A 26,985-nucleotide genomic window follows, 5' to 3' on the forward strand; every position below is an offset into this window, starting at 1 on the left:
TACCCCAGTTTTTCACTTCTAAATGTAAGACATACAAGAACATTTTGAACTGGGAAAAAAAACTCAATTCTAAATGAATGAGCACTTGCACCTGTGTGCTCCCCAAACCCATGTCCCATGGACAGCTCCCTTTACCAATGCAGGTTAGAATAATTATATTCACTGAATAAAAATGGCTTTTTAGCTGCAAGTTATAGCTTTAGTAATTGTTTATCGCTTTTAGAAGCCAGTAATCCAAAGCTTTAAGTAGAACTGTTTTTTGTTTTCTAAAATATACCTCAAAAAAAAAAAATCCTTCAATATGAAGAATTTAATATGTGTAGGTTGCATAAAAATAGAACTCTTTCTAGCTCATCTGTAAGTGTGAAGTCACTTAAAAGTTCTAAGCCATTTGATGATGTACTGGAAAAGGCATCCTGTTACAGATAGGAATAGGGTAGTCCTCCGTCTTCAGGTGTGTGGAAGTGGAATTGGAAGAGACTGTCAGTGAGTGTCCATCTGGTTTATTCTTCCCACGGAACAGCCTACATTATTTAATTTATTATTTTTTTACCTTAATTTTCCAATTGACTCTTTATAGTTTAACTGGTTTTAAAATACATTTCCATTCAGGTAATATCCAGCTGCTTCAATTTTCTTTTGTTGGCAATTAGAAGTATAAGAATCAAATACTCATTTGAGTGAAAAGTCTGTGCTTAATAAAATTTTTAAGCATACTGTCTAGTATATGTTAATGTATATGAGTGTAAGTTTTTATTAGACAACTGATACCTTCAGAGCAGTGAGCCTTCAAGGTTGGAGTCCTGGTCTGAATACCACTCTGCTCCCAGTTAGCAATGTGATCTCGTTCTGTTCACCATCTGTGCATCCTGGAAATGTTGAGAGATTAAATAGGAACTATGTATGTGAAGGACTTAACTAGTGTCATACATGTTGTCTATCTTTAATAAATATTTTATTTTCCCTGGATTCCCTTCAGATGCCCATTCATCTTAACTGTGTACCTTTTTTTTTTTTTTCAAACATGTAATAGTTAATGAGTTGAGAGATAGGGCCCCCCCTTGTTTAGATTATCTTTCATCACTTCCTTTTTGTTTCTTCTCATCCCCTTCCCCTTCCTTTAAATAATCCTTTCTTGAGAATATTTAATAGATAACATGCTTCTGCTCCTATTGATCCTATTGATCTAAAGCCTTCTTTAGCTGTTTATGAACATACGATAACTATTTCATACTTTGAAAAAGAGCCTTTAAAAGTAATGGGTCTGATTTCCTAATTACTGCTATAATCTTAATGTGTTGAGCTGGATTGTTTCCTCTGGTGTACATCAGTAATACCTTTCTTCAGGCAGGGGGATATGAAGAAAACCTTTGTAATGGTGCTATTACTTGGACATCTGGTGGTAGCAGTTGTATTTCCCCCATTGATTGAGGAAATATATAGTGATGAAAACCCACAGGAATTCACTAGGCATTTTCCAGTTTTTATTAATCTCAACAGTGTCGAGATAAACTATAAGTAATTAATCTACCCTGTAGAAATATTTATGTGGTCTCCTAAGACCTAGTGCTGCTATGTGACCTTAGGGAACCCTGTTAGTACATTTAAAATTTCCAGTTCATTCTGGGAGTCACATTATCAAATTAGAAACCATGTGGAGCCTTTCCTTTTTATAAAGTTAATAAAAAGCCATCAAGTTAATAAGAATATTACTTTCTGATAAATAGCACTGAAGTCTTCATGAGCCATTTAAAGAAAAAAATTCTTGCTAATCATAGTCTCAGATTTATACCAAAGGCATGAAATAAATGATACCTGAAGTTCTGAGATGCTCTGCTATTCAGTATGTTTCCTCATGATAAAAGCATCACTCTTGTGAGAAACAGACCATCCCCTACCCAGTGCACTAACTTTCCTGGTTTTCACATTTCTTTTTCATAGTGAAACAGCTGGTTCATTTAAAAAATGTGAACATTTCAAACCTACTGGACTTCACATACCTCTTTCTCTATCCCTTTGCAGAAGTTAGCATTGTTAGCAGTTTGGTATTTATCCTTTCAGAACTTGTTTAATTATTTTTGCATAGTGAGAGTAGTTTTTATTTGATGTATCTGATGTTTTGCTGGACATATCACTCAACTCGCTTTCTTTTGATGTATTTTAGAGCTTTTCTTTGACAGCATAGCTCTACATCCTTTTAAAAAATTGATGTGTTTTATAGTTTGGGTGTCAATAATTTGTTTAGTCATAATGCCTTTTGACAGACATTGAAGCTGCTTTCTCTGTTGGTATTATAAAAAATGGTGCAGTGAACCTTTTCTGTGTATGTATCTTTGATGAGAGTGTGTTAAATGTTCAGTTTCTGCAAAATCGTCCTCTATAAAGGATCCTTTTTTCCCAGACAGACTACTGTACAGGATTGTTGGGTTGAAGTGAGATTGCTGGGGTGGGGAGGAGAGAGTGTGCTCCCAAGGGCTTCTTTTTGTCCTCCTAATTGATCCTTGAGAAGTTTTGGAGAGATCCTCCAGTTGTAAGGAACTCAGCTTGAAACATGGGTCTCAGGTCTCCAGGTAGAGGAAGTATATTGAAATGGAGAAATGTTAATATGAGTAAGTGAATTAAAAGCCCAAAGCCTTTAATAGTAGTAAATTTTGTGTACATAATATGGTTCAAATGACTATAAAAACCCACTTTCAGATTTATAGCATGTAAAAAAAAAAAAGGATTTATAGCATGTTAAGTCTTTAATGTGGTTATGTGAATCAATATGAGGTTACTAAATCTACCTGAAGTATGTAAATATTAAAGCTGTAGATCAAACCCTTGTGCTATTCTCTGCAAGTAATCTATAAATATTAATATTCATGGAGCTTTAATTTTTCTTATAATACAAATTAAGGTGCCAAGAGTATTATAAATTTATCAATTTTTAAATTTAATTATAGCTTAATTGCCTGGAATTACTGGATTATTGCAGTTTCTAGAAACACATTTGACATAATTGTGTGGCTTTATTTACATTATTTTATTTGTCTCTAGTAAAACTACAAAAAAAATCTTCTAAATAAGGGAATATTTGTATAAAACAAATGACAGAAAAAAAAACAAATGACAGGTTATTTCTATATTATACATATATTTCTATATTCAATTTCTGTATTCTTGAATACCGAGTTTTTGTGTTATTTCTGCCGTCTTGTCAAAAATGGCAGAATTACCTGTTAACGTTTTAGAATTTTATAACGAAATCAATCATTTTCATATGTGCTTATCTTTATCTAGGAAGCTTTCTTTGGAAAAGATCTTCTAGATACAAGTAGACAAAACAAGCTAAGTTTAGATAATCTATCAGAAGATACAGCTCACCTTTCATATAAAACAAACATGAACACAAATTTCTTGGATCCTTCCTTAGATCCACTACTTAGTTCATCCTCAACTCCAGCAAAACCTGGACCTCACGGTATGTGGAATAATTTACAGATGCGTTTTTGATCATAATGACATTTGTATTCCTTGTAATTAAACCTTTTGAAATGCTTTAGTTTGGTCTCCTATGCATTTTAAAAGTTGACCTCATTAAAGTATAATATGCATTCAGTAAATGCAGCTACTTGAAGTGGACAGGTAGATAATATTTGGCAAAAAAAGATTATACCTGTGTAACTATCACCATAATCAAGAGTTGCAAAGGAGAACGTTCAGTGTTAGAATGTGCAAAGGATAATGTAAGGGGGTATAATTTCACCATAGTCGGTAAATAATAAGTGTAATAATCTTCGATTTAAGTGAGATTTTTGTTAATTACATAACCTAAAGAAATTCAAAAGAAAGGGAAAAAATGCTGTGGCTGAGGACTGGCTGACAGACTATGTTAACATAATGAAATAGGTTATGTTAGATCAATTTCTTACTACTGATAGTTTGGGCCAGGTAGGTCTTTGTTGGAAAGAGGCCCTGTGGTGCAGCATATCTGTCCTTATTTTGTGATGATCATAACTGTCTCCAGATACTGGACTCCCCTGCAAAACTGACCCTGGTTGGGAACCACTGCCCTAGATATAGTGAGTAAGGGGACGATTTAGAGGCAGGCAAAAGCATGAGAACTTATATTTATAAAGTAATATTAATGTCAACAAGGCTCTCGAGTTTAACTAGTTCAGTATGTATGAGTTGTGATCACAGAGTTTCTTCCCCACTTCTAGGTTTTAATCTCACTATAAGTTAATGTAATCTGACAAGCTTCCTTTTTGCCATTGATGACATTTTTTTTACTCCGTTAATTTTATAAACTCAGTTTGGAAAAATAATCTTAAAGGGACCATTTATTGAGAGATAACTTTTGATATATTACAGCTCCATTAACTTGGCATTATCCTGGATTGATATATAGGCTTTTATTTTAACTTCTTGAAATAATTGGTAGTTTTACTCCCTCTTTTACACATAGGAGATGTCCAGTCTTTCTTATTGTTAGCAATGGGGAAGTTAAAGCACTGATCTAAAGGCCATGTTTTTTGTTTATCTGAACAGATCATTTTACTTTTACTTGCATTCTGTTGTTTTAAGTGCTTACCTGCTCTTGTCCATGTCAATATATTGTTAATATATAGTGAAAGACTTGTGGATCCTTCCAAGAGTATCTTACTGTGAAGGGTATCTTACTGGGAAAATTTTGACTAGCTATTTAAAAACTTAACTAGAACTCTAGTTAACTTAGTGCACTTAAGCTTTTATGAGGAAGAGAACTGAAGTTGGACAGAAGGCATATTGTGGCAGGAAAAAACATCGATAAGTTCACAAAATACTGAGAATGGTTCAGTGATAAGCTAGAATGTGGAGGACTATAATAGCACCCGTCCCCAAACCCAGACTAAATGGGACAATGCCTGCCGCTGAAGGACCCTGGCTGGCCGGCCGGCCGGCCTTTCTTTTCTTTCTTTTCTTTCCGTTCTGTTCGTTCTTGTTCGTTCTTTCTTTCTTTCTTTCTTTCTTTCTTTCTTTCTTTCTTTCTTCTCTTTCTTCTCTTTCTTTCTTCTCTTTCTTCTTTCTTCTCTTTCTTCTTTCTTCTCTTTCTTTCTTCTCTTTCTTTCTTCTCTTTCTTCTCTTTCTCTTTCTTTTCTTTCTTTCTTTCTTTCTTTCTTTCTTTCTTTCTTTCTTTCTTTCTTTCTTTCTTCTTCCTTCCTTCCTTCCTTCCTTCCTTCCTTCCTTCCTTCCTTCCTTCCTTCCTTCCTTCCTTCCTTCCTTCCTTCCTTCCTTTCTTGATTTTATTTATTTATTCATGAGAGAGGCAGAGACACAGGCAGAGAGAGGAGAAGCAGACTCCATGCAGGGAGCCCGATGTGGGACTCGATCCCAGGACTCCAGGATCATGCCCTGAGCCAAAGGCAGACGCTCAACCACTGAGCCACCCAGGCATCCCAGACCCTGGCCTTTCTAACAGAAACTTAGAAGTAGGAGCTTGTATGTCATTCAGTACAGTCCATCACATCAGTTCTAATGATTTGTTGGTAAGAAGATAGAAAAATCCCTTTCTTTAAGTAGGGGTGAACTTTTAAAACATGGTGTTTGAAAAAAATGTCGTAATTTATGTAGTAGAGTTCTGTTCTTTAATACACACATACACGCGATCCCTGAAAGAATTCAGAATATTTTTCCTTCAGGTGTCAAGAGAATACACTATTAAAGTAATTTTATTTCTCTAAAAACTTTACAAATATTTAGGCATTTACTTTCGTGTTTGGTTTGAAAAATTATTAACTTATGTATGAATTCTGTTTGAGAAGTATGTGTTTAGTGGGACAAGACTGTGTCTTATAGGGAATTTTGATCTAGGATCTTAGAAGTATTTTGTGTCCCTTTCCCCCCTTTCAAAGTAAAAACACAGTTGACATGGTTAAAAAGTGCAGATGTTCTTAACCTAAATGACTAATATACTATATTAAAGCTAGCCTATTGTCTTATTGTAAGTCCAGAAACCAACTTTGGAGTCCTCCTTAATTCTTTATTATCTTACACTGCACACCGGATACATCCACAAATTTGTCTCTGCCTTCAAACTGTATCCTAAAGTTAACCATGTCTTATCTCCACTCTCCCTCCTGCTCTGGAGTGCCTGCTGTCCCCACTTCTCACTTAGACTACAGCAGCTGCCTCTGGACCAGTCCAGCCCCCCCCTCCACCGCCTGCCCCCCCACCCCCACCCCGTGCTGCCAACACTTCCCACACCCACCTCCCCCAGTCTTTTCTACACACGGGAGCCACTGCTTTCCCTTTAAAATATCACTCAAATCCCCTTCTAGCCATCAACCTTCTAACAAGTTCCCATTCTGCTATTTCAGAGTGAAGCTCAGTCTTCACCATGACTTATAAAACCATACGTAATCTCACTTAGTTACCTTTTATTTCCTACCACTCCTTCCCTTCATTAATATAGTCAACCACACTTGCCATACTTGGCAAAAAACCTTTTCCATCTGCTTTTCCCTTTGCGTGGAGTGTTCTCTCCATCTTTATGCATATTACTCCCTTACTTCATTTACATTTGTCCTTGGTCACATCCTTCAAAAGATCTTCCCTGACCACTTTATCTAATACTTTATCATCTCCACATCTTATTCTTAATCCTTTGTCCTTACTGTTATCTTTATAGGCTTATACTGCTGTCATTTATTTGCTAACTCCCTCTGAAACAGTAAGCAAAGTAGGCATGCACTTTGTTTTGTTTATTCTGAATTCCTAGTGGGCTGGAACAATGCCTGTTAACATAATCCATAGACATAATTCTGTGGGTACCGAAATATATTTTTTAATAAATAAGTGAATAATTGATATTAAGATCAAAGTTGGAAGTAGGCATCTAACTAGATAGTACCTACTATATACTTTACAAGGAATTTCTAAATAATGCCTTTGACTTTGATATGTATCTTCTGTGTTTTATTTTCTAGATGTCACTTTTAGAGATGCCACTTTCTTAATGCATTTTTTTTTTTTTGGTTTCTTATAGCATTCTATTTCACTTTTATTGCCTTTATTTCTCTTATTGATCTCTATTTTAAATTTTATTTTATTAATAGTCACAAAGCAAAAAATAGTCTTAATTTTTAATGTTTAGTTTTTCAAAACATCGGTATATATTTTCTTTGAAAAATTCCTTATTTGAGAAGTAATAATCTTAATTTAGGATTCTAGCACTTAACTCAGCACCTGCTGTAGTCTGGATGTTTAGTGAATGGTTGAATGAGTGGGCGTGTTTTAGAACTTAATGTCTAGGACAATATTGAGACTTTAAAAATATACTTGCTATGCTTAGGTACGACTGATGATCCCTTAGCTGATATTTCTGAAGTCTTAAACACAGATGATGACATTCTTGGAATAATTTCAGATGACCTTGCAAAATCAGTTGATCATTCAGGTATATATGTCTATATTTGTCTGGTGTCTGTTTTTATGATGCGATGAGAGGTATATGTGTGTGTGGAACAAGTTTAGTCTTTTCTCTGAAACTGAAAGAAAGTTTGTTTTGGCTTTGTCAAAGAACTCATCATTTTATTTGATCTACCTCAGCTTTTCTGCTTTAGGAGAGGAAATAGCAAGTTAATTTCTGTTGTCTTTCTAATTGCATCAAACTTAAGGCAAGGCTTGTCACCCTGACAGTCTTGCTGTGTCTTGTTTCTTCTTTTGTTTGCATTGCCCCTCACTTCCCGCTCCTGTGGTAATCATCCATTTTATTTGGTTTGGGTCTTGTAGGTCTTGATTTATGCACTTTCCAGGTTGAGAGCTCACCTTTTCCATTTGGTAAGAAACTGAGCAATGGATGATGGCTGACTAGAAGTAGTCTTTTTTATAGTGATTTCAGCTGAAACATCCTGTAGGTGCATGCATATTGTTAGAGTGCTAATTTGTCACTAATCCATACTTGCTTTTCCCTTTGTGCGTGCAGCTAAAGCATGGTACAACTGTGCTGTGCTTTGGATGACTTTATTAGTAGTTCTCTCTCTCTTTCTTTTTTTTAATGAATGGTTTTATTCTTCTTAATATGTAATTTATAATATTACCCAAATGTTATAGAGTTAGTTCCTAATATAAGATCGTGTAAGGGCAGACTCTTTTACTTTTTAATAGTAATATTGAGAGAGCATGATAAAGTAGATAAGAGATCACTTTTAAATGTGATTTTTGCCTAAAAACCAATTTGTATGAAATAAACCATGTTATATTATAAACGTAATCTGTATCTTGTTTTGTTACTACAGAATATTTCCAAAATATGATCTGTAGTTGAAATTATTCACAGGATAATGTTTACTAAATATTGAGAATTTTAGAGCGTTTCATTAATTTATGTGGAAGTCTATCCCTCTTGTGTCACATACTACAAAAATAGCTGAGCTATACATTTGAAACCACTATTTTCCATTATATATTGAATACTGTATATTGAATCTTGTAGATTATCATATTAATGATGTAGTGCTTATTTGTTTGTGGGGGTTTAGAAGCAGGTGTGTTCTTCTATTCCTTAGGAAATGTATTTACTCGGATTAAAATATAATTTTAAGTGGCACCTAAGTTTACAAATATATTGTCCCTGATTTTTACTCATTAACTATTCAAATTGATATAAGAACCATGATTAATTTAGAATTACATACTTTTCATTGTCCTATTTTAATCATGTTGTATATTAATGCAGGTAAATAGTGTGATACATTTTACGTAAATATTCAGAATTCACTTTTAGTCTCTTTACTTTGCTCCTATAGCTGGAATAGATATTGGTCCTGTCACCGATGATCCATCGTCTTTGCCTCAGTCAAGTGTCAATCCGAGTTCACGACCATTAAGTGAAGAGCAGCTAGATGGAATCCTCAGTCCCGAGCTAGACAAAATGGTCACAGATGGTAAAATATTTGCCCTACATCTAGGCTTTCTAAAAGACATGAGTAAATATGAGTTTCAAAGATTTCTGCATGCTTCTTTATAATTTAACTTCTCTTCTGATCATTTCTGTGTCAAATGCTATTTTGTGTCAGTACGTTGAAATGGTAGTTAATACTTGTGTTTCTTTATTTTATCCTAGGAGCAATTCTTGGAAAGTTATATAAAATTCCAGGTATTTGTGTTCTATATTTCGAGTTTATAAAAATGGCATTCCATAATCTTTGGCTTTCCTAGTATTTTGTTTTATTCTTACTATCACTGTACTTTTGCCCCACAGAGCTTGGAGGGAAGGATGTTGAAGACTTGTTCACAGCTGTGCTCAGTCCTACAGCCACACAGCCGCCCCCACCCCCAACGCCACAGCTACTGCCCATGCACAGTCAGGGTATGTCACCTCTAGAAAAGTTTCGTAAGTACGCTTGTGCAGTGTATGTGCCTTCGCTAAAGCAAGTCAGCCTTGTCCCTTAGAAACAATGTATACAAACTGATGGGAGAAAACCCTCTTTTGTGGCAATAGAACAATCCTAATTTGATTTATCTCAGCCACTGACCTACCTCCCTGAAATTCTCCAGTCGTCTGTGATCCACTTTGTGGCCAGAGTTCTTTTGCCTCATTTCCCTGGCAGTGGAGAGAACAATGCCTGCCCACTACCCTTCACCAGTCTGGCTCCCTTTCATTCAGCCTTTCCTGCACACGTGTTTGGAGAATACCGCCCCAACCTAAGTGCCCAGTCTCAGCTTCACTGTCCTTTCCTGAATGATTAGTAGATCACCACCTGTATACCCAGCCCCGTCTTTCCATTGTGGTGGGTGGCACAAATATAGATGTCTGTTTGGGTAGTTACAGTTTCCTCTTTAGATTGTAAGCTCCTGGATGGCTAGGTTCATTCCATCCCCATCACTGTATCCTCTGCCATGGAGTGTGTGCTCAGCACATCCTTCCAGAGTAAATCCCTGATCTTTCTCCAAATGAACTTCAAATCTCTAATTTTGTAGAAATCTGTATACTTTGATCAGTTTTCCCCTACCTGCTGGTAACTAGTTGCCAGATAAAATAATTTTAAGGCTTTAATTTCTCCATTAAGCTCTCTCTTCTGGAGAGCTGAAATTGGATAACCTAGATTTAAAATGTGTGGAGATAGGTGAGGAGACAGCACCACAGGTGTGGGAATCTCCCATGGGAGGGCTGGGGGAGTGGAATCCTGTGGGGTGGTATAGATCTTTGGTGATTTGAGCATAGGGTCATTTCTCTATATCCTGTCATCACTGCTTCATGATGATATACTGAATTAAGTAATTTAATGATTACTTTTATAAACCCTTACACTGTTTTTGTAGAAGTGCTGAAATGTAAATAATGTTATCTTTACTACTAATTTTGTGTATAGATGAAATATGTCATAATATACATAATTAAAATAGTTACTGCCAGTTTAGCCTCTAAACATAAATTTACCTTAATTTTTGTTAGACTAAACATGTGATTTACATTTGGATGAAATAGACTCATCATAAGTGCTTCTTATCTTAATTGTTCTCATATGCTCTCTTAATGATTAAGAATGCAACACTTCAGTATTTTTCCTCTTAATATATTTAAAAAAAAACCCTATCTCCATGTTTTCTGAAATAGAAAATACGTATTTTAGAAATCATATCAGTTTAAGATGGATTGTTTTTGAGAGAGAGAGAGAGCACATGAGGGAGGAGCAGACAGAGAATCTTAAGCAGCCTCCACACCCAGTGTAGAACGTGGGGCTCAGTCTCACAACCCTGAGATCATGATCTGAGCTGAAGTCAAGAACTGGATGCTTAACTGACTGAGCCACTCAGGCACCCAAAGATGCTTTTTTTGTTTTGTTTTGTTTTTAAGATGCATTTTTTTAAAAAGATTTATTTATTTATTTTAGAGAGTGAATAAGATGGGGAGGGGAGAGAAAGAAAGGCAGATTCCACACCCAGTACAGAGCCTGATGCAGGGCTCCATCTCTTGACCCTGAGATCAGGACCCTAATCAAAATCTATAGTCAGAGGCTCAATTGACTGCACCCACCAGGCACCCCAAGATGTATTTTTTAATAAATGAGCTTACTGTCATTATTTAAATCCTTTCACAGTATAGACTCATTTTTGAAAGGTTTTAAGGGGATTTTTTTTTTTTAAAGGGGATGCTTTTGTTAGGTGTAATACAAAGATGAGTGAGACTGCCTACCCAGAGGAGGTTGTGATCCTAGGATTGTAGACTTCTTCCTAGATTGTAGACTAGCTGTAGGCATACAGCTAGTTATGTATCATAGTAGACCATGATTCAAGTAGATCCTTAAAAGTCATTAAGATTTCAAGTCCTAATAATTCTCACTTAAGGACAAAGCATGATAACGTCACACATGCAGTGACACAAAGATCTTCAGTTATGGCAACTTAAACATTTTCCAGAGCAAAGGAGGAAACTAAGTCGGTAGGTTTCAGGAGTCAAAGTAGAAAATGCCCATTGAGTCTAGTTTGTATGTAGATAGTTGTGAAAATAGGCAGTGGCTGTTGGCCTTTTCTTCTGCAGGTTGCTTAGAGCCATCCAAGATCTCACACCAGTGAAATAACCTGATGGGTTACAAATTTTGGCAAGGTGGCTCTGCTGTCAGTGTTGGAAATGAATTTGAGACAACAGGGGTTGTACTAATGATGGTCCTGTGGTTGGGACTAAGTGAAATTGGGTTCCCTGTAAATAGATCTGCAATACAAGGTGGAAGAAGCAATGGCTATGAGAGACAGCAATGTCAAAAGAGGTAGAACTCTGCTACTGAATGCATGTAAGGTACAAGGAAAAGTGGGAAACAAACTGAATTAGAGTCAGGCTTGCCTACAGGTAATCAGGCTAAAAACCAGAAACACAGAACAGAAGTCTGTGCGTGTGTGTGTTGGAGGGTAGTGGAGGTATAACATTTAGTTTTAGACCATTGTTAGTTAGAAATGGGACCTGCGGGCAACCTGCATGGCTCAGTAGTTTAGCGCCACCTTCAGTCCACGTCCTGATCCTGGACACCTGGGATTGAGTCCCATGTCGGGCTCCCTGCACGGAGCCTGCTTCTCCCTCTGCCTGTGTCTGTCTGTCTCTTTCTCATGAATAAATAAAATCTTAAAAAAAAAATGGGACATGCACATTGTTCTGACTTAGAGCTAGAAGTCTGCCTGTGAGACTTTAGGAATATATATAGGTGAAACTTTAGGAATTGCATGTGGAGTGACACTATGGGAAGGGTGAGATTTCTTAAGAGAGCACAGTAGAGTACAGAATCTTGAAGAACTCTTTAATAAATGTGATGAGTTACGTGCTTCACACATCCGGTTTATATTAGGTATCCAATTATATATTCCTTTTTCCTTTTTTAAGGGTTTGGTGAAAGTGAAAAAAAAAAGTGATGGAGACTGAGTAAGACGCATAGGATCTTAGAGATGAGGATTGTTAGAGATAGGTTACAAGGACATGTAGGATGCATGTGTGAAAGATGTTTTACTGGGCAGTAAGATTATTGGTAGTCTTTAATAGAGTAACTTCAGTAGGAGTGGTCAAGGATGGATGCCAGAATGGAACATCAGCACAGTAATACAGTGTCACAAAGTGGGGATGGGACATTTCTAAGAAGATTGAGATACAGTAACTTAAAGTCACTTTAGCAGAAGGTTTAAGTGGAGTAAATTTTCTGTTACTACCATGATCATGCCTTGAAAAAGATGACTTTTATAAACTGGTATCATCAGGTTGAGGTGGAATGGTAGACGAGAAAGAGACACCCCTTCTTAATTAAAATAGTAATAAGAGAAAAGTGCTTTACATTTACTTCTGTGCCCTTCCACAAATTATTTAATCCCTGAATCTTTTTTTTTTCTTAAAGATTTTTTACTTATTCATGAGAGACACACACAGAGAGAGAGAGAGAGAGAGAGAGAGAGAGGGAGAGACACAGGCAGAGAGAGGGAGAAGCAGTCTCCATGCAGGGAGCCTGACATGGGACTCGATCCCGGGTCTCCAGGATCATGCCCTGGACTGAAGGCAGCGCTAAACTGCTGAGCCACCAGGGCTGCCCTCCTCTGAGTCTTTGATTCAAAGGAGCTACATATAATAAACCATTTCCCAGATTGTTGCAAGGATCAAAGTGTTAATATACATATAGCTTCCAGAACAGTGGTTGGCATAAAGTGAAGTGCTTAATAAGCTATTATTATGAAAGGTTTTGATATGGTCGTGTTTGGTTAAGATGGTGCTGATATGGATCACATGGTCATTACCTATTGGTAATGACAGCTTTTGTTTATCTTAATTACATGAAATATATTTGACATTTTTCAGTCAAATCTCATATTCCTTAATGGGCTCTACTTTTCATTGAAATCGAAAATCGAGGTAACATTCTACTTGGAATAAAAGCAGAAATGTTGCTACTTAATCTCATCCTTGAAGTGAACATAGATGTCCTGAGACACTTGTCACGGTTCGTTCTGATCCAGTGGGCCCAGCTCTTCTATGTAGTAGAATAAGCCCTAATTTGAAATCAGATAGCTCTTAGGACGTCCTTGAGACAAAATCCTGCAAACCCTCAGGCTCAATATCCTCACACAAGAGCTGAAGCTCTGTATACTCAGAACTTTTCCAGTCAAAGGATCTGGCTTAGGTGATAGGACATCATGCAGTGTAAAACATATAGGGGAGACACTGCTGCTGCTCCCAGTTATTATTCTTTTTCCTAATGGCATGGCAAAGTCATTGTTAGGAGATCTCTGTCATTATACCAATATGGCCTGTATCAGCCAACCTGATAACTGTATTTCCATTTGTGTAATTGTTGTTGTTCTGGGTGTTGCAACAGATGCCATGTATTTATTACATCATGTTATGTCTCTAAGTTGGAGGAGGTTTTTGAAGATACAGAAAATTGTGCAGATAAGGGGAGTTGGCTATTCCTTAGTAGTTCAGACCAGTAGGGGATCATAATAACCAAGGTTGGACTTATGTGCTTGAGGAGAGTTAGGGGAAAACCAAGGTGGTCTTATTATAGTGTGCCACATGGCTGTTTAGGAAGAAGACGATCAGGTATTTGAAAGCTTGTGAATAAGCTGGAATGAGAGTTAAAATGTGTTTGGGGGCTGAAATGGCAAGCACAGTAATGAAAACGAAGCCCAAAACAAAATGTATGTAGTTTTAACAATAACCGTCTATTTGATAATGATAGATGAAATATTGCTTGTTCCTAACAATTTTAGAACACATACCACAGTTTTAGAACACAAAAGAATCATGGATGGCTTTTTTGTATTAACATCAACAAGAGTAAAATATAAAGAACCATCTGTTTGTAAATTTTGAATGAAGAAGAGAAAGAATATTTGATAAAATGTACCAGCATTTGCTGTGAGAGTCATTCTTTTGGTGGAGCTAATGTACTCGGTAGCTCACTGCATGGCAGGCACTGTGCTGAGAGCTCCACGTACATTGTATCAATAATATTATGGAATATCTTCATGTATTATGAATAGAAATAGTTTGTTCATTATGTATAGAAATAGTTTGACTCAAAAAAAAAACTAGTTTGACTCTCCTAACAGGTAGCAAAAATGAAGCTTCAAGTTCAGGGCTGTCAAACTCTAAAATGTGTGCTATCTGCAATATACTATGATGAAGTAGAGAGAAGTACAGACCATATTGCAAAATATTATAACCAGAAGTTACACTTCATACATTATTTTAGTTTAATACCGAAATAAAAATCTTACTTTCAAATAGTGCTAGAAATTATTTTAAAATATTATAAACAAGCTGTTTTTTATTATTTATGAATAATATGCAAACTGAATTGTATTCTTCTTTAAAGATGTTTTTTCCCGGATGCCACTCATGAATGGCCTTATTGGACCCAGTCCTCATCTCCCACATAATTCTTTGCCTCCTGGAAGTGGATTGGGGACTTTCTCTGCCATAGCACAATCTCCTTACACTGATGCCAGGTATTAAAAGCCTTCGTTTTCCATGGAAACTTAAGTTAGGCTGATTTTTCTTATATAAATATTAATTAATCTGTTTCAAGTTGCTGTGCACTATATAACTGTATATTACATATATTGGGATCTTTGCTAAAAATTACCTAAATTTTAGCTCTTTTGTAATAAGAAGAGGTCTTAATGAAATTGTACTCAACCATAGTATTCAGAAAGTAATTTTATGCTTATGATGTAAAGTTGTTTATTATTTCCCAGGGATAAAAATCCAGCATTTAATCCAATGGCTAGTGATGCTAATAGTGCTTGGACATCCTCAGCTCCCGCTGTGGAAGGAGAGAATGATACAATGTCAAATGCCCAGAGAAGTGCACTGAAGTGGGAGAAGGAAGAGGCTCTGGGTGAAATGGCAACGGTAGCACCGGTTCTCTACACAAACATTAACTTCCCCAACCTCAAGGAAGAATTCCCTGGTAATTCACAGATATAGTGTTGCTGTGTTACCAACTTCCCTGCATGTGTAATGCCTGTTTGTTATTTGTTTTTGTTAACTGCAGTAGAAAGTCCATGTATCAACGGTCACTTTGGATTCTGTAGAATACTGGAAACATCTTGGATTTTCTTAGTCTTAGACCCTGTATCCATTTGCATATTTCCTAAAAATTCATTTTGGTTAATGAAATAATCTATTTTCCAACTCTTAGCAGTCTTCCTACATGTGGAACTCAGTGTTGTTACATGTGGAACTCTACAAAAAAAAAAAAAAAAAAAAAAAGAAAAGAAAAGAAAAAAGATTTCTAGGACAGAAACTAAACACTTAGTCCAAAGTATTGTTAGGCTAAATCTGACTTCATTCTAGGCATTGTTTCCAAGTAAGCTAACTCAGTAGCGTTTCCCCTTCTCCTCAACTGTCTAACCTATTTGAAAAAGTCAGCTGGTATAATGGTACCATTTTTGAAAATTCCATTAAAAAAAAAAAGATTGTATTTATTCATGAGAGACACAGTGAGGCAGAGACATAGGCAGAGGGAGAAGCAGGCTCCTGAAGGGGAGCCCGATGTGTGGGACTTGATTCCAGGACCCCGGGATCACGCCCTGAGCCGAGTGCAGACACTCAACCACTGAGCCACCCAGACGTCCCCATTTTTGAAAATTCTGATTAAGCAGAGGATGAACTATTTGGATTAATGGAAGGTCATTTATAGAATATTTGCAAGCAGACATTGGTTAATTATAGCGAATTCATTTGCAAGACAGACCAGGATGGGAGACGTCATTCATACTCAGAGTAGTTTCACTGCTGTCAGCATGTAGCTCTTAAATTACTAGGGGGTTACCCCAAAATGGAAATTCTTACAGATGACACCTGTCTTTTCAGGTGCCTTTTTATGGAAGTCTATTCATTATGTATAGAAATAAATGCTACCTTATCCGACAGTAAGAATCAATGGTTAGGTACAGGGTTGTCTGTTAGAGGAATATACATACTCTTCAAATAACTGTTTTATCACACTTTTATTTGCTGTTCACAGATGAGCGTATCTGGTTCTATTAAGTCACTGTGTCAATGTAAATTCAGAGTAGAGCTATGATTTTTTTTTAAGTAATTTTCTTTAATTTTATTATATGATCTAGAACCTCATGAAATACCATATTAAGGCTGTTGGTATGTCACCTGATTGCCATTTTCATTGGCTTTTTTATAATGAGCTAAGTCATTTCTATATTTATCATTGTTGATTTTACCCATATTTCATTTTGTTTGCTGTCCTGACACTGCATTTCAAAAAAATGGCTTGAAATTGTTAGTTTTCCATATCTTTGTTGTGCACAAATGCTGGTGAGATGCTTCTTTGTAGTTATGATTACTTCCTTTTGGTCAGATTGATAGATTTCTCTTGAATAGAGATGTTTTATAGAACTTTTAGCTTTGATTCTGATAACATCTCACATGGTTGAGGGAAGTGAAGTTTGGGTTCACTTTATATTGGCTACTTAGCCCCTTTGATTTAAGTTTCCCCACTCTACAAGTGAGATTGTTAATGAGGCAACACTTCATTCAGCAAGTATTTGGCTTACTGTGTGCCTGGAACTTCATGCTATACAAATAACTTAGGGCTATTCATTTTATGAAAACACAGCCAGACTAAGTTGAGCTGCCAGCGCCACATGGCAATGCATCCTGACCTCAGCTCCGTAAACGGTGTGCGCCATGCTTTTCTATTGCAGACTGGACTACTAGAGTGAAGCAGATCGCCAAGCTGTGGAGAAAAGCAAGCTCACAGGAAAGAGCGCCTTATGTGGTATTTACCAAACCTCTTCTATCATATTGTTAAACTCGATACCTGAACCTTCCTTTTATTGTCTTAGGTTAATAAAAAGATTGTCCATTGAAGAAAACATTAATACTTGCACAACTAATAAACAACTTTGTTTTTAATAGTGATTTCCTAATTCATCATGTCTTAAAGTAAAATGGTGTTTTTATAAGCTAGTTAATAGAGCTGGGATATTGAAGATTGAAATCAGTTATTTTAGGAGGATGTTTAATTCATTTCACTTCAGAAATCTGTCATCTCTGTGAAAGAGTGCTAAGTTTTGAGGCTGCCTTAGTGTGCCTCAGTTTCTTCCACAACAAGCTCATTCTGTGTTAAGATTAATGAGCAATCTTACGAATCTTGAGAGAGACCTATCTGGACACCTTTAAGGAGCTTTGGAAACATGAACTTTGTGAAGAATTGTCAGGATATTTTGTATAAGTCACACAGTTTAGATGGTAAATTATTTTCTCCCAAAGAGCCAAATTAAGACTGTCAGCTGGATCCAAATCCCTGTTCCCATTTTAAAGCATATTAAATGGACATTATTGTTTTGAAAGATATATGTGGTTATTTTCCAGCGTGGCCTTCGGTGCACAGATTGTCAGAGATAATGATTGCTTGGGTAAAGCAAAATAATTTTTTTGATGTGTTAATGCCTTGTTTTGTTTCAGCTTGACAGTAGTAAGGTAACGACAAGATATTTTTAGTGTTTCTCAGTTTTCTTTAATGCTCAGCTTCAAATTCCAGATTTTAGATTTGATATTTTCCTTTTCTCTCATTTAGGGGAGAGGTTAATTTTTTCATTTTTAAAGTGTCTGTGAAGATTAGGGTTGAAAATAGATTACCTCTGGGTTCTCTAGTCTGGTTCAGACAGAGAGTTGGAAACCCGTCCTCCACTTGAGGTGACATGCATCAAAAACAGGAGATGGGGTAGTGTCCAGATGCTTTCACTTGAGAGTCTGGAAGCTCTAAAGGATACTGTTTCAGCTCTTCATCTATTTAACCCAACTTTTTCTTATAAAATTTTTCATAGTTTTACTTCATTTTTGTTTCTTGAAACATGTTAACATCTGCTGGAAGATAATTTTCTTCTCCTTTTTTCAAAGCAAAAAGCCAGGGATAACAGAGCTGCTTTACGCATTAATAAAGTACAGATGTCAAATGATCCCCTGAAGAGGCAACAACAGCAAGATAGCATCGATCCTGGTTCCCGCATTGATTCGGACCTTTTTAAAGATCCATTAAAGCAAAGAGAATCAGAACATGAACAGGAATGGAAATTTAGACAGGTATGTGGTTGTTTTTTGGCTTTTGTTTTTTTAAATAATTTACTTTTAAATTGCATTTTTACTTTTTGAGAACAGTTTATGTCATTATTTTGGAAGATAATTCTTAGGAGAATATAAAAATGAGATTAAAAATAGACTTCCTGGGCAGCCCAGGTGGCTCAGCAGTTTAGACCCAGGATCAAGTCCCATGTCGGGCTCCCTGTGTGGAGCCTGCTTCTCCCTCTGCCTGTGTCTCTCTATCTCTCATGAATAAATAACTAAAATCTTTAAAAAACAAAAAATAGGCTTCCTTTCTCAGTAAACTATATGTAAGTTGATTTGGGAAGTTCATTGAAATATTAGAGATAGTATATTGCCCCAGGCATGAATGAGGTGTGCTGAGGTCACATCTCCTCTTCAGGAATTTATAATCTTAATATTGGCACAATCTAGTGACTGATAACATCAAACAAATTAATTTTCCATTGCTTTTTCCCCTCCCCTGACCGTCATGTTCTTTTTCTTAACTGTGTGATTGCTTTTTCTTTCTTGTTTCACAGCAAATGCGTCAGAAGAGTAAGCAGCAAGCTAAAATTGAAGCCACTCAGAAACTGGAACAGGTGAAGAATGAGCAGCAGCAGCAGCAGCAGCAGCAGCAGTTTGGAGCCCAGCCTCTCCTGGCCCAGTCCGGCTCTGACACACCCAGCAGTGGGATGCAGAGCCCCTTGACCCCCCAGCCCGGCAATGGAAATGTGTCTCCTGCACAGTCATTCCATAAAGACCTGTTTACAAAGCAGCTACCCAGCACCCCCACTTCTGCATCGTCAGATGATGTGTTTGTGAAACCACAGGCTCCTCCTCCTGCGGCAACCCCGTCCCGCGTGTCCATTCAGGAGGGGCTGCCACAGTCTCAGGCTTGTCAGCCAGCCTCCCCACAGGTGTTTTCACCGGGATCTTCTCATTCCCGACCGCCATCTCCCATGGATCCTTATGCGAAAATGGTTGGTACCCCAAGACCAGCTCCTGGGGGCCATAGTTTTTCCAGAAGAAATTCTGCTGCACCGGCAGACAGCTGCACCCCTCTGCCTTCAGTGTCTAGGCCTGCTCAGATGACTGACACTACAGCAAACAGGCCATCCCCAGTCAGAGATCTGTGTTCTTCCTCCACAACAAATACTGACCCCTATGCAAAGCCTCCAGACACACCTAGACCTGTGATGACAGATCAGTTTCCCAAACCCTTGGGCCTCCCTAGGTCTCCTGTAGTTTCTGAACAGACTGCAAAGGGTCCTCTAACAGCTGGAACCAATGATCACTTTACTAAACCATCTCCTAGGGCAGATGTATTTCAAAGACAACGGATACCTGACCCATATGCACGACCCTTGTTGACACCTGCCCCTCTTGATAGTGGTCCTGGACCTTTTAAGACTCCAATGCAGCCCCCTCCGTCTTCCCAGGATCCCTATGGATCAGTGTCACAACCAAGGCGATTGTCTATTGATCCTTATGAGAGGCCTGCTTTGACACCAAGACCTATAGATAACTTTTCTCATAACCAGTCAAGTGACCCATATAGCCAGCCTCCTCTGACCCCACATCCGGCGATGAATGAATCTTTTGCCCATCCTTCAAGGGCTTTTTCCCAGCCTGGAACCATATCAAGGCCAACATCTCAGGACCCATATTCCCAACCCCCAGGAACTCCGCGACCTGTTGTAGATTCTTATTCCCAACCCTCAGGAACATCTCGCTCCAATCCAGATCCTTACTCTCAACCTCCTGGAACTCCCCGGCCCACCACCATTGATCCTTATAGTCAGCAGCCACCAACCCCAAGACCATCTGCACAGGCAGACTTGTTTGTTACATCTGCCACTAATCAGAGGCATTCGGATCCATATGGTCATCCTCCTGGAACACCAAGACCTGGGATATCTGTTCCTTACTCTCAGCCACCAGCAACACCAAGGCCAAGGATGTCGGAGGGTTTTCCTAGGTCCTCAATGACAAGACCAGTCCTAATGCCAAATCAGGATCCTTTCCTACAAGCAGCACAAACTCGCGGAGCAGCTCTCTCTGGCCCATTGATAAGGCCACCTGATGCATGTTCTCAAACACCAAGGCCACCAGGACCTAGTCTTTCAGACACGTTTACCCGAGTCTCCCCATCTGCTACTCGTGATCCCTATGACCAGCCTCCAATGACTCCAAGATCTCAGTCTGACTCTTTTGGAACAAGTCAAGTTTCTCATGATATTGTTGATCAGTCAAGACCTGGATCAGAGGGGAGTTTCAGTGCACCTTCTAACTCTCCAATGAGTTCTCAAAGCCAACAGTTTTCCAATGTCTCCCATCTTCCTGGTCCCATACCAACCTCAGGAGTCACTGATACACAGAATACCGTAAATATGTCACAAGCAGATACAGAGAAACTGAGACAGGTAAAAAACAACAACAACACAGCGTACCTTCACAGATGTTTTAAATGTATTATTTGAGAAAGCTGTTCATCAAACTGAGTAATTTCTACACAGATGTTAAGGTTTATCCTACTCTATTGAATTTGTTGTACTGCAAAGAAAAGTGAAATTGGTAAAATTAGTAGAATTGAATTTGATTTATTCTGTATCTTAGTTTTGATATTCATGAATTTATATGGGAATTTTTTTTTTGTATGGGAATTCTTAAATAGGAAAGCTTTTCATTTCATGATATTTGTATGGCAAGGAAAAGGACCCAAATTGTTAGTTTTTATAACATCTTGAATTTTAAGTATAACTGGTGTTTAATCAAACTTTTTAAAATGTGATATTTTAAGCATCACACATTGGAGGTATTAGGGCTTAGAAAGCTATTAGTTTGTTGTCAGAAATCCCAGTGATTTTCATTTCTTTCATTCCAGCGGCAAAAGTTACGTGAAATCATTCTCCAGCAGCAGCAGCAGAAGAAGATGGCAGGTCGACAGGAGAAAGGGTCCCAGGATCCAGCAGCAGTACCTCATCCCGCACCCCTGCAGCACTGGCAGCCTGAGAGTATAAGCCAGGCTTTTACTAGGCCTCCACCCCCCTATCCTGGGAACATCCGATCACCTGTTGGCCCTCCTCTAGGACCTAGATATGCAGTTTTCCCAAAAGATACACGTGGACCCTATCCTCCTGATGTTACTGGTATGGGGATGAGACCTCATGGATTTAGGTAATGCTTTTAATTTCACAGCAGATTTAAACTATTAGAAGGGAATCAAGAAATGAAGTTAACTTTTAACATGTTGTTAGTGCTTTTTAGTTTTTGATTCCCTTGAGATATAATCAATGTTATTTTCCGCTAATGAGAGGTCATGGATTTTTCTTTTTTTTAACCTCTGAGAACTCTACAGACTCTAAAACCTCCCCTCTGTTACTACATATTGACTGTATTAGGTGTACGTTAAAGCCATGGGGATGTAGGTTATCAGCCAGTCAGATCTCTAGCATGTAACCGCCACACCCTGAAAGCTTTCTGTGATGTGATGAGTGAGAACTGTCTTCTCCGCAAATTTTCCATTTTAATTTACACTGTAAATAACCATGGAGATTTCCAGATTGTTGGGGTGTTTTCTTCTAGGAACTTTTCTTGATGAGAGAGGATTGTAAAGTTAGTGGTATTTGTTTGTTGGAAGTGGCTGGTAGAAAGATCAAAGCCAAACATTATAATAAAGAGAGTTCTTTAGGATATGCTTTTGATTCTGTCATGTATGTTTTTGTAGTCTAATACCTACTTCCGTGTTATAGTCTTACCTGATTTTCCTTTTTTCTTCAATTATACGCCTGTTGCTCTGTTTTATATTTATTTATAAATTGCCTTTAATTCTCTCTAGAATTGAGGTACAGAGTAAATAATAAAAATAGTCCTATAATTTATTCATCTGCTAAGTTTTTACAGATGATGCCTATCATTCTTTCTCTTACTGCCTCCTGTCCTCATCTCTTTTAAGCAAATAGATTAGTCTACCCAGTCATCATACCTGCATCTATGTCTTCTCAAGGACAGAGGCCTCTAAATCTCTGTAGTATAATTCGTTATACCAGCTGCCTTCTTCAAGCATCCCTCTGTATCAGCCTCCTCCTTATAGCCTCCCTAAAGAAAGAAAAAGGAACGCTTACTCAACTCCAGTAGCATTATGCTTATTTCTAAACATTTGATTTTACTTGCCTGTTGGCAATTCCTTTGTCTTTGTTTATATTGTCTTAGACCATATGCCTTCAGAGCTCAGATATGGGGAATGTTACAGGGTACTTAGCAAAAATTACTTGCATGTAGGTACTTAATGAGTGCTTTCTAATGGTGATAATTTTGTTTTGGCAAAAGTCATTGTATTTGGCAACATTAATTTTGTATATGAGTTCAACCTAAAATTCTTTCTTTTTCAAAAAAAAAAAAAATCTTTTTCAACCTAACTCAAATTCAACATGATTCGTACTATTAATATTTGCCTTTTTTTCTTTTTCTTTTTTTTTTTCCCCTAGATTTGGATTTCCAGGAGCTAGTCATGGTACCCTGTCAAGTCAGGAACGCTTCCTTGTACCTCCTCAACAAATACAAGGATCTGGAGTTCCTCCACAGCTAAGAAGATCGATATCTGTAGATATGCCGAGGCCTTTAAATAACTCACAAATGAATAATCCAGTTGGCCTTCCTCAGCATTTTCCACCACAGAGCCTGCCAGTTCAGCAGCATAACATACTGGGCCAAGCATTTATTGAATTGAGACATAGGGCCCCTGATGGAAGGCCACGGCTGCCCTTCAGTGCTTCTCCCAGCAGTGTTATAGAGGCACCTTCTCATCCAAGGCATGGAAACTTCATTCCCCGGCCAGACTTTCCAGGCCCTAGACACACAGAGCCCTTGAGACGACCTTCTCAAGGTCTACCAACTCAGCTGCCTTTGCATCCAAACTTGGAACAAGTGCCACCATCTCAGCAAGACCAAGGTCATCCTGCCCATTCATCTTCTATGGTCATGAGGTCTCTAAATCATCCCGTAGGTGGCGAATTTTCCGAGGCCTCTTTGTCAACATCTACACCAGCTGAAACAACATCTGATAATTTACAGATGACCACCCAATCTTCTGAGGGTCTCGAAGAAAAACTTGATTCTGATGACCCATCTGTAAAGGAACTAGATGTTAAAGATCTTGAGGGTGTTGAAGTCAAAGACTTGGATGATGAAGATCTTGAAAATTTAAATCTAGATACAGAGGATGGCAAGGGAGATGAATTGGATACTTTGGGTAATTTGGAAACCAATGATCCCAACCTGGATGACCTCTTAAGATCAGGAGAATTTGATATCATTGCATATACAGATCCAGAACTTGACCTAGGAGATAAGAAAAGCATGTTTAATGAGGAACTAGACCTTAATGTTCCAATTGATGATAAGATAGATAATCAGTGTGTATCTATTGAACCAAAAAAAAAGGAGCAAGAGGACAAAACTATGGTTCCTCCTGATAAACATTCTCCATGGAAAAAATCTGTGGGTACTAGTGAGATAAAAACAGAAGTACTGTCTCCAAATTCTAAAGGGGAAACTAAATGTGAAAGTGAGAAAAGTGAAGAGAGTAAAGATAATGTTGACACTCCCTGCTCACAGGCTTCTGCTCACACAGACATAAATGATGGAGAAAAGGCTTCTTTGCAGTCCTGTGATACAGATCTACTTGAGAAAAGAACTAATCGAGAAACTGCTGTCTCCAGCACAAGTGGTGTTCTTGGCTCCACTCAGCTGCCTGCTGAGGATGTAATAAACTCTTGTGGCATAACTGGAACAACTCCAGTTCTCTCAAGTTTACTTGCTAATGAAAAATCTGATAATTCAGACATTAGGCCATTGGGGTCTCCACCACCAACTTTGCCAGCCTCACCATCCAACCATGTGTCAAATTTGCCACCTCCTTTAATGACACCACCTGGTCACGTTTTGGATAATACCATGAATTCTAATGTGACAGTAGTCTCTAGAGTAAATCATACTTTTCCTCAGGGTGTGCAGGTAAATCCAGGATTCATTCAGGGGCAGTCAACAGTTAATCATGGTTTTGGGACAGGAAAGCCTACAAATCAGACTATGCCTCTAACAAGCCAGTCTGGTACCAGTGGCATGTCTGGACCTCAGCAACTAATGATCCCTCAGACCTTAGCCCAGCAGAATAGAGAGAGGCCCCTGCTTCTGGAGGAACAGCCTCTACTTCTGCAGGATCTTCTGGATCAAGAGAGACAAGAACAGCAACAGCAGAGACAGATGCAAGCCATGATTCGCCAGCGGTCAGAGCCGTTCTTCCCTAATATCGGTAGGAAATCCCTTGTGTTTCAGTAATGATTGCTGTGGGCATTAGGGTGGCAAGCAGTGGATCTCTAGGATTTCAGGATTAACATTACCTGTGGACCAGAGCAACGAGGCAGCTTGTAATTTTGTTCCTCATTCGCTTTAAAAGGAAAGCAATTAGGAAGTTTAGATTCCTCCCCTGGATCAAGAGATTCTAAGCTCTGAGTTTCAGACTTTCTCACTTCTATTACTTATGGTATTGTTTAACAGAAAGAAATAAAACTCATCATCTTTAGTTCCCTCTAACCATTATTACTACATGTTTTCAGAGTCCTTGAAAGATGAATTTAACGAAATTATGATAGAAATAAACTTCTTGCTGTCTTTGGTGTACGATAAATGCTTGGCAAAATTTTTCATAATAAAGCTCTTTGAGGTATTTCCAGTACCTTATTACTTTGAAAAAACAAAAACCCCATAAAATAGCAATGCAGTAAAAATACTTGAGTGCTTCCAAAGGTAAGAATTTGCAAAGTGCACATGTCAAATGAATGCTTTCTTCTAAACAGTAAAACTGATGTTCTGTCCTATGGACATTACCTATTTAATATGAGGGGGCCCATTTCCTTTTCATCCATATGCAGAGGTCTTTTTTTCTTTTTCTTTCAGTAGCCTATCCTTACTGCAAAGGTATACCATCAAGAAATATATTTTTCTTTTAAAGAGTACTAACTAGTTTGGTGGAATTCCTTAGTATTGGAAATAACTGCAATTTCTTATTCATGCTGTTGCATTACTATAGAAGCCATTCTGATTAGCATTGCAAAATTTTGGATGAAAAGGAATTGCATTGCTTTCAATAATTTGCTACCATCTCCCTTAAATGTGGCAAGCTTCTTGCTCTGATTTTTGCATGACTAAGGTATGCAAGCATTATGCAGGTATGGATTAGTGAGATGAGATTAGATTTAAGGTGAGGTTTTTACCATCTCATAATTCCTTACCTAGTAGAAAAACCTGTAACAATGATTATTATAATGAGGAATAAGAGTCTATAAATTACATGATGCTTGTGATAGTTAAATTACCTCTTAGTAACCAAGTATTATGAAATAAGTAACTTTAAAATATTTCTTCTTTAGATTTTGATGCAATTACAGATCCTATAATGAAAGCCAAAATGGTGGCACTTAAAGGCATAAATAAAGTAATGGCACAAAACAACATGGGCATGCCACCAATGGTTATGAACAGGTAGGTGAAGATGTTTCTCATTTTTACTGTGCACTAAGAAGTACATGAATTATTACTAGTTCCTAGAAAAAGCATATAGGAACTCAAAAACCTGTATTCTAGGATGAACAATAAATATTTAAATTAGTTGTAATCTCAGCTGGATATGATCAAATGTAAAATGATATACAAATGTAAGGATTTAATTTCTCTTGGTTTCAGGGTAAATATAAAACATTAGGGAAAGGTTGGAAGGTTGACTTGATTCATCAGGAAATCAGGGTATTTAATTGTGTTGTTTTAAGTACTTTTAGAATAGTTCATCTGACTAAAGCCTCCGTGGTACAGAGATGTTTCGTCCAAAATAAAGGAAGACGAGAAGATGAAACAGGAAAATAGAAACTTAACTGTTCTAGTGAGAAAAAAAGATAGTTTATTTAAACCTGTGAATATTTTTTTTATTCAATCAAAGGAACAATGCAGAGAAAAAAAGTGGGACATTTCAGTAAAGATCCTCAGTGGTTAAGGCAACTGTGAATTCATTTCTAAAATAAAATATCCCCAAACTGAATTTGAATCTGGGGGAAAAAAAAAGTCAAGAGGATGGTTGAAAGTTAACAGTTGGAGAATTTGTAGGACTGTTAGCAGAAAAATGGAAACTATGCATTAAAGAAGGCTATAAGAGTTGTTAGACTCTGTATTTCTGAAATTACAGTATTTATACTATACGAATAGTATATTAGATAACTACTGGGCAGTCTTTCTTAAGTTTTGATTATGTATCACCATCAGAATTATGTGGTAACTTTTTTAAAAGTTTAGGTTCACTGTCTCACCACAGATTTCCTGAATTAATATCTGGAAACGGTGCTGGTATGTCTGTATTTTTGATGAGTACCATGAATTACTTTTATGTA

At 37.6% G+C, this 26,985-nt stretch overlaps 1 protein-coding gene across 22 annotated transcripts in view; it reads left to right on the top strand.

Moving 5' to 3' along the window:
- KMT2C (lysine methyltransferase 2C) overlaps positions 1-26,985 on the top strand; it is a 284,203-nt gene that overhangs the window by 220,189 nt on the left and 37,029 nt on the right. For 15 of the 22 annotated variants that reach the window (XM_072776881.1, XM_072776873.1, XM_072776879.1 and 12 more), the window contains 14 exons: positions 3,283-3,463; positions 7,316-7,420; positions 7,756-7,803; positions 8,772-8,909; positions 9,089-9,121; positions 9,227-9,358; positions 14,814-14,946; positions 15,196-15,410; positions 17,167-17,240; positions 18,365-18,547; positions 19,087-20,970; positions 21,432-21,724; positions 23,035-24,860; positions 25,978-26,089. In XM_072776881.1, the coding sequence (XP_072632982.1) occupies positions 3,283-3,463; positions 7,316-7,420; positions 7,756-7,803; positions 8,772-8,909; positions 9,089-9,121; positions 9,227-9,358; positions 14,814-14,946; positions 15,196-15,410; positions 17,167-17,240; positions 18,365-18,547; positions 19,087-20,970; positions 21,432-21,724; positions 23,035-24,860; positions 25,978-26,089 (5,357 nt within the window). The remainder of the gene's footprint in view (positions 1-3,282; positions 3,464-7,315; positions 7,421-7,755; positions 7,804-8,771; positions 8,910-9,088; positions 9,122-9,226; positions 9,359-14,813; positions 14,947-15,195; positions 15,411-17,166; positions 17,241-18,364; positions 18,548-19,086; positions 20,971-21,431; positions 21,725-23,034; positions 24,861-25,977; positions 26,090-26,985) is intronic. The other 7 variants (XM_072776882.1, XM_072776892.1, XM_072776895.1 and 4 more) reach the window with 5 other exon arrangements.

The sequence above is a fragment of the Canis lupus genome, chromosome 15 (genome assembly GCF_048164855.1).
Source record: "Canis lupus baileyi chromosome 15, mCanLup2.hap1, whole genome shotgun sequence".
NCBI lineage: Eukaryota > Metazoa > Chordata > Mammalia > Carnivora > Canidae > Canis > Canis lupus.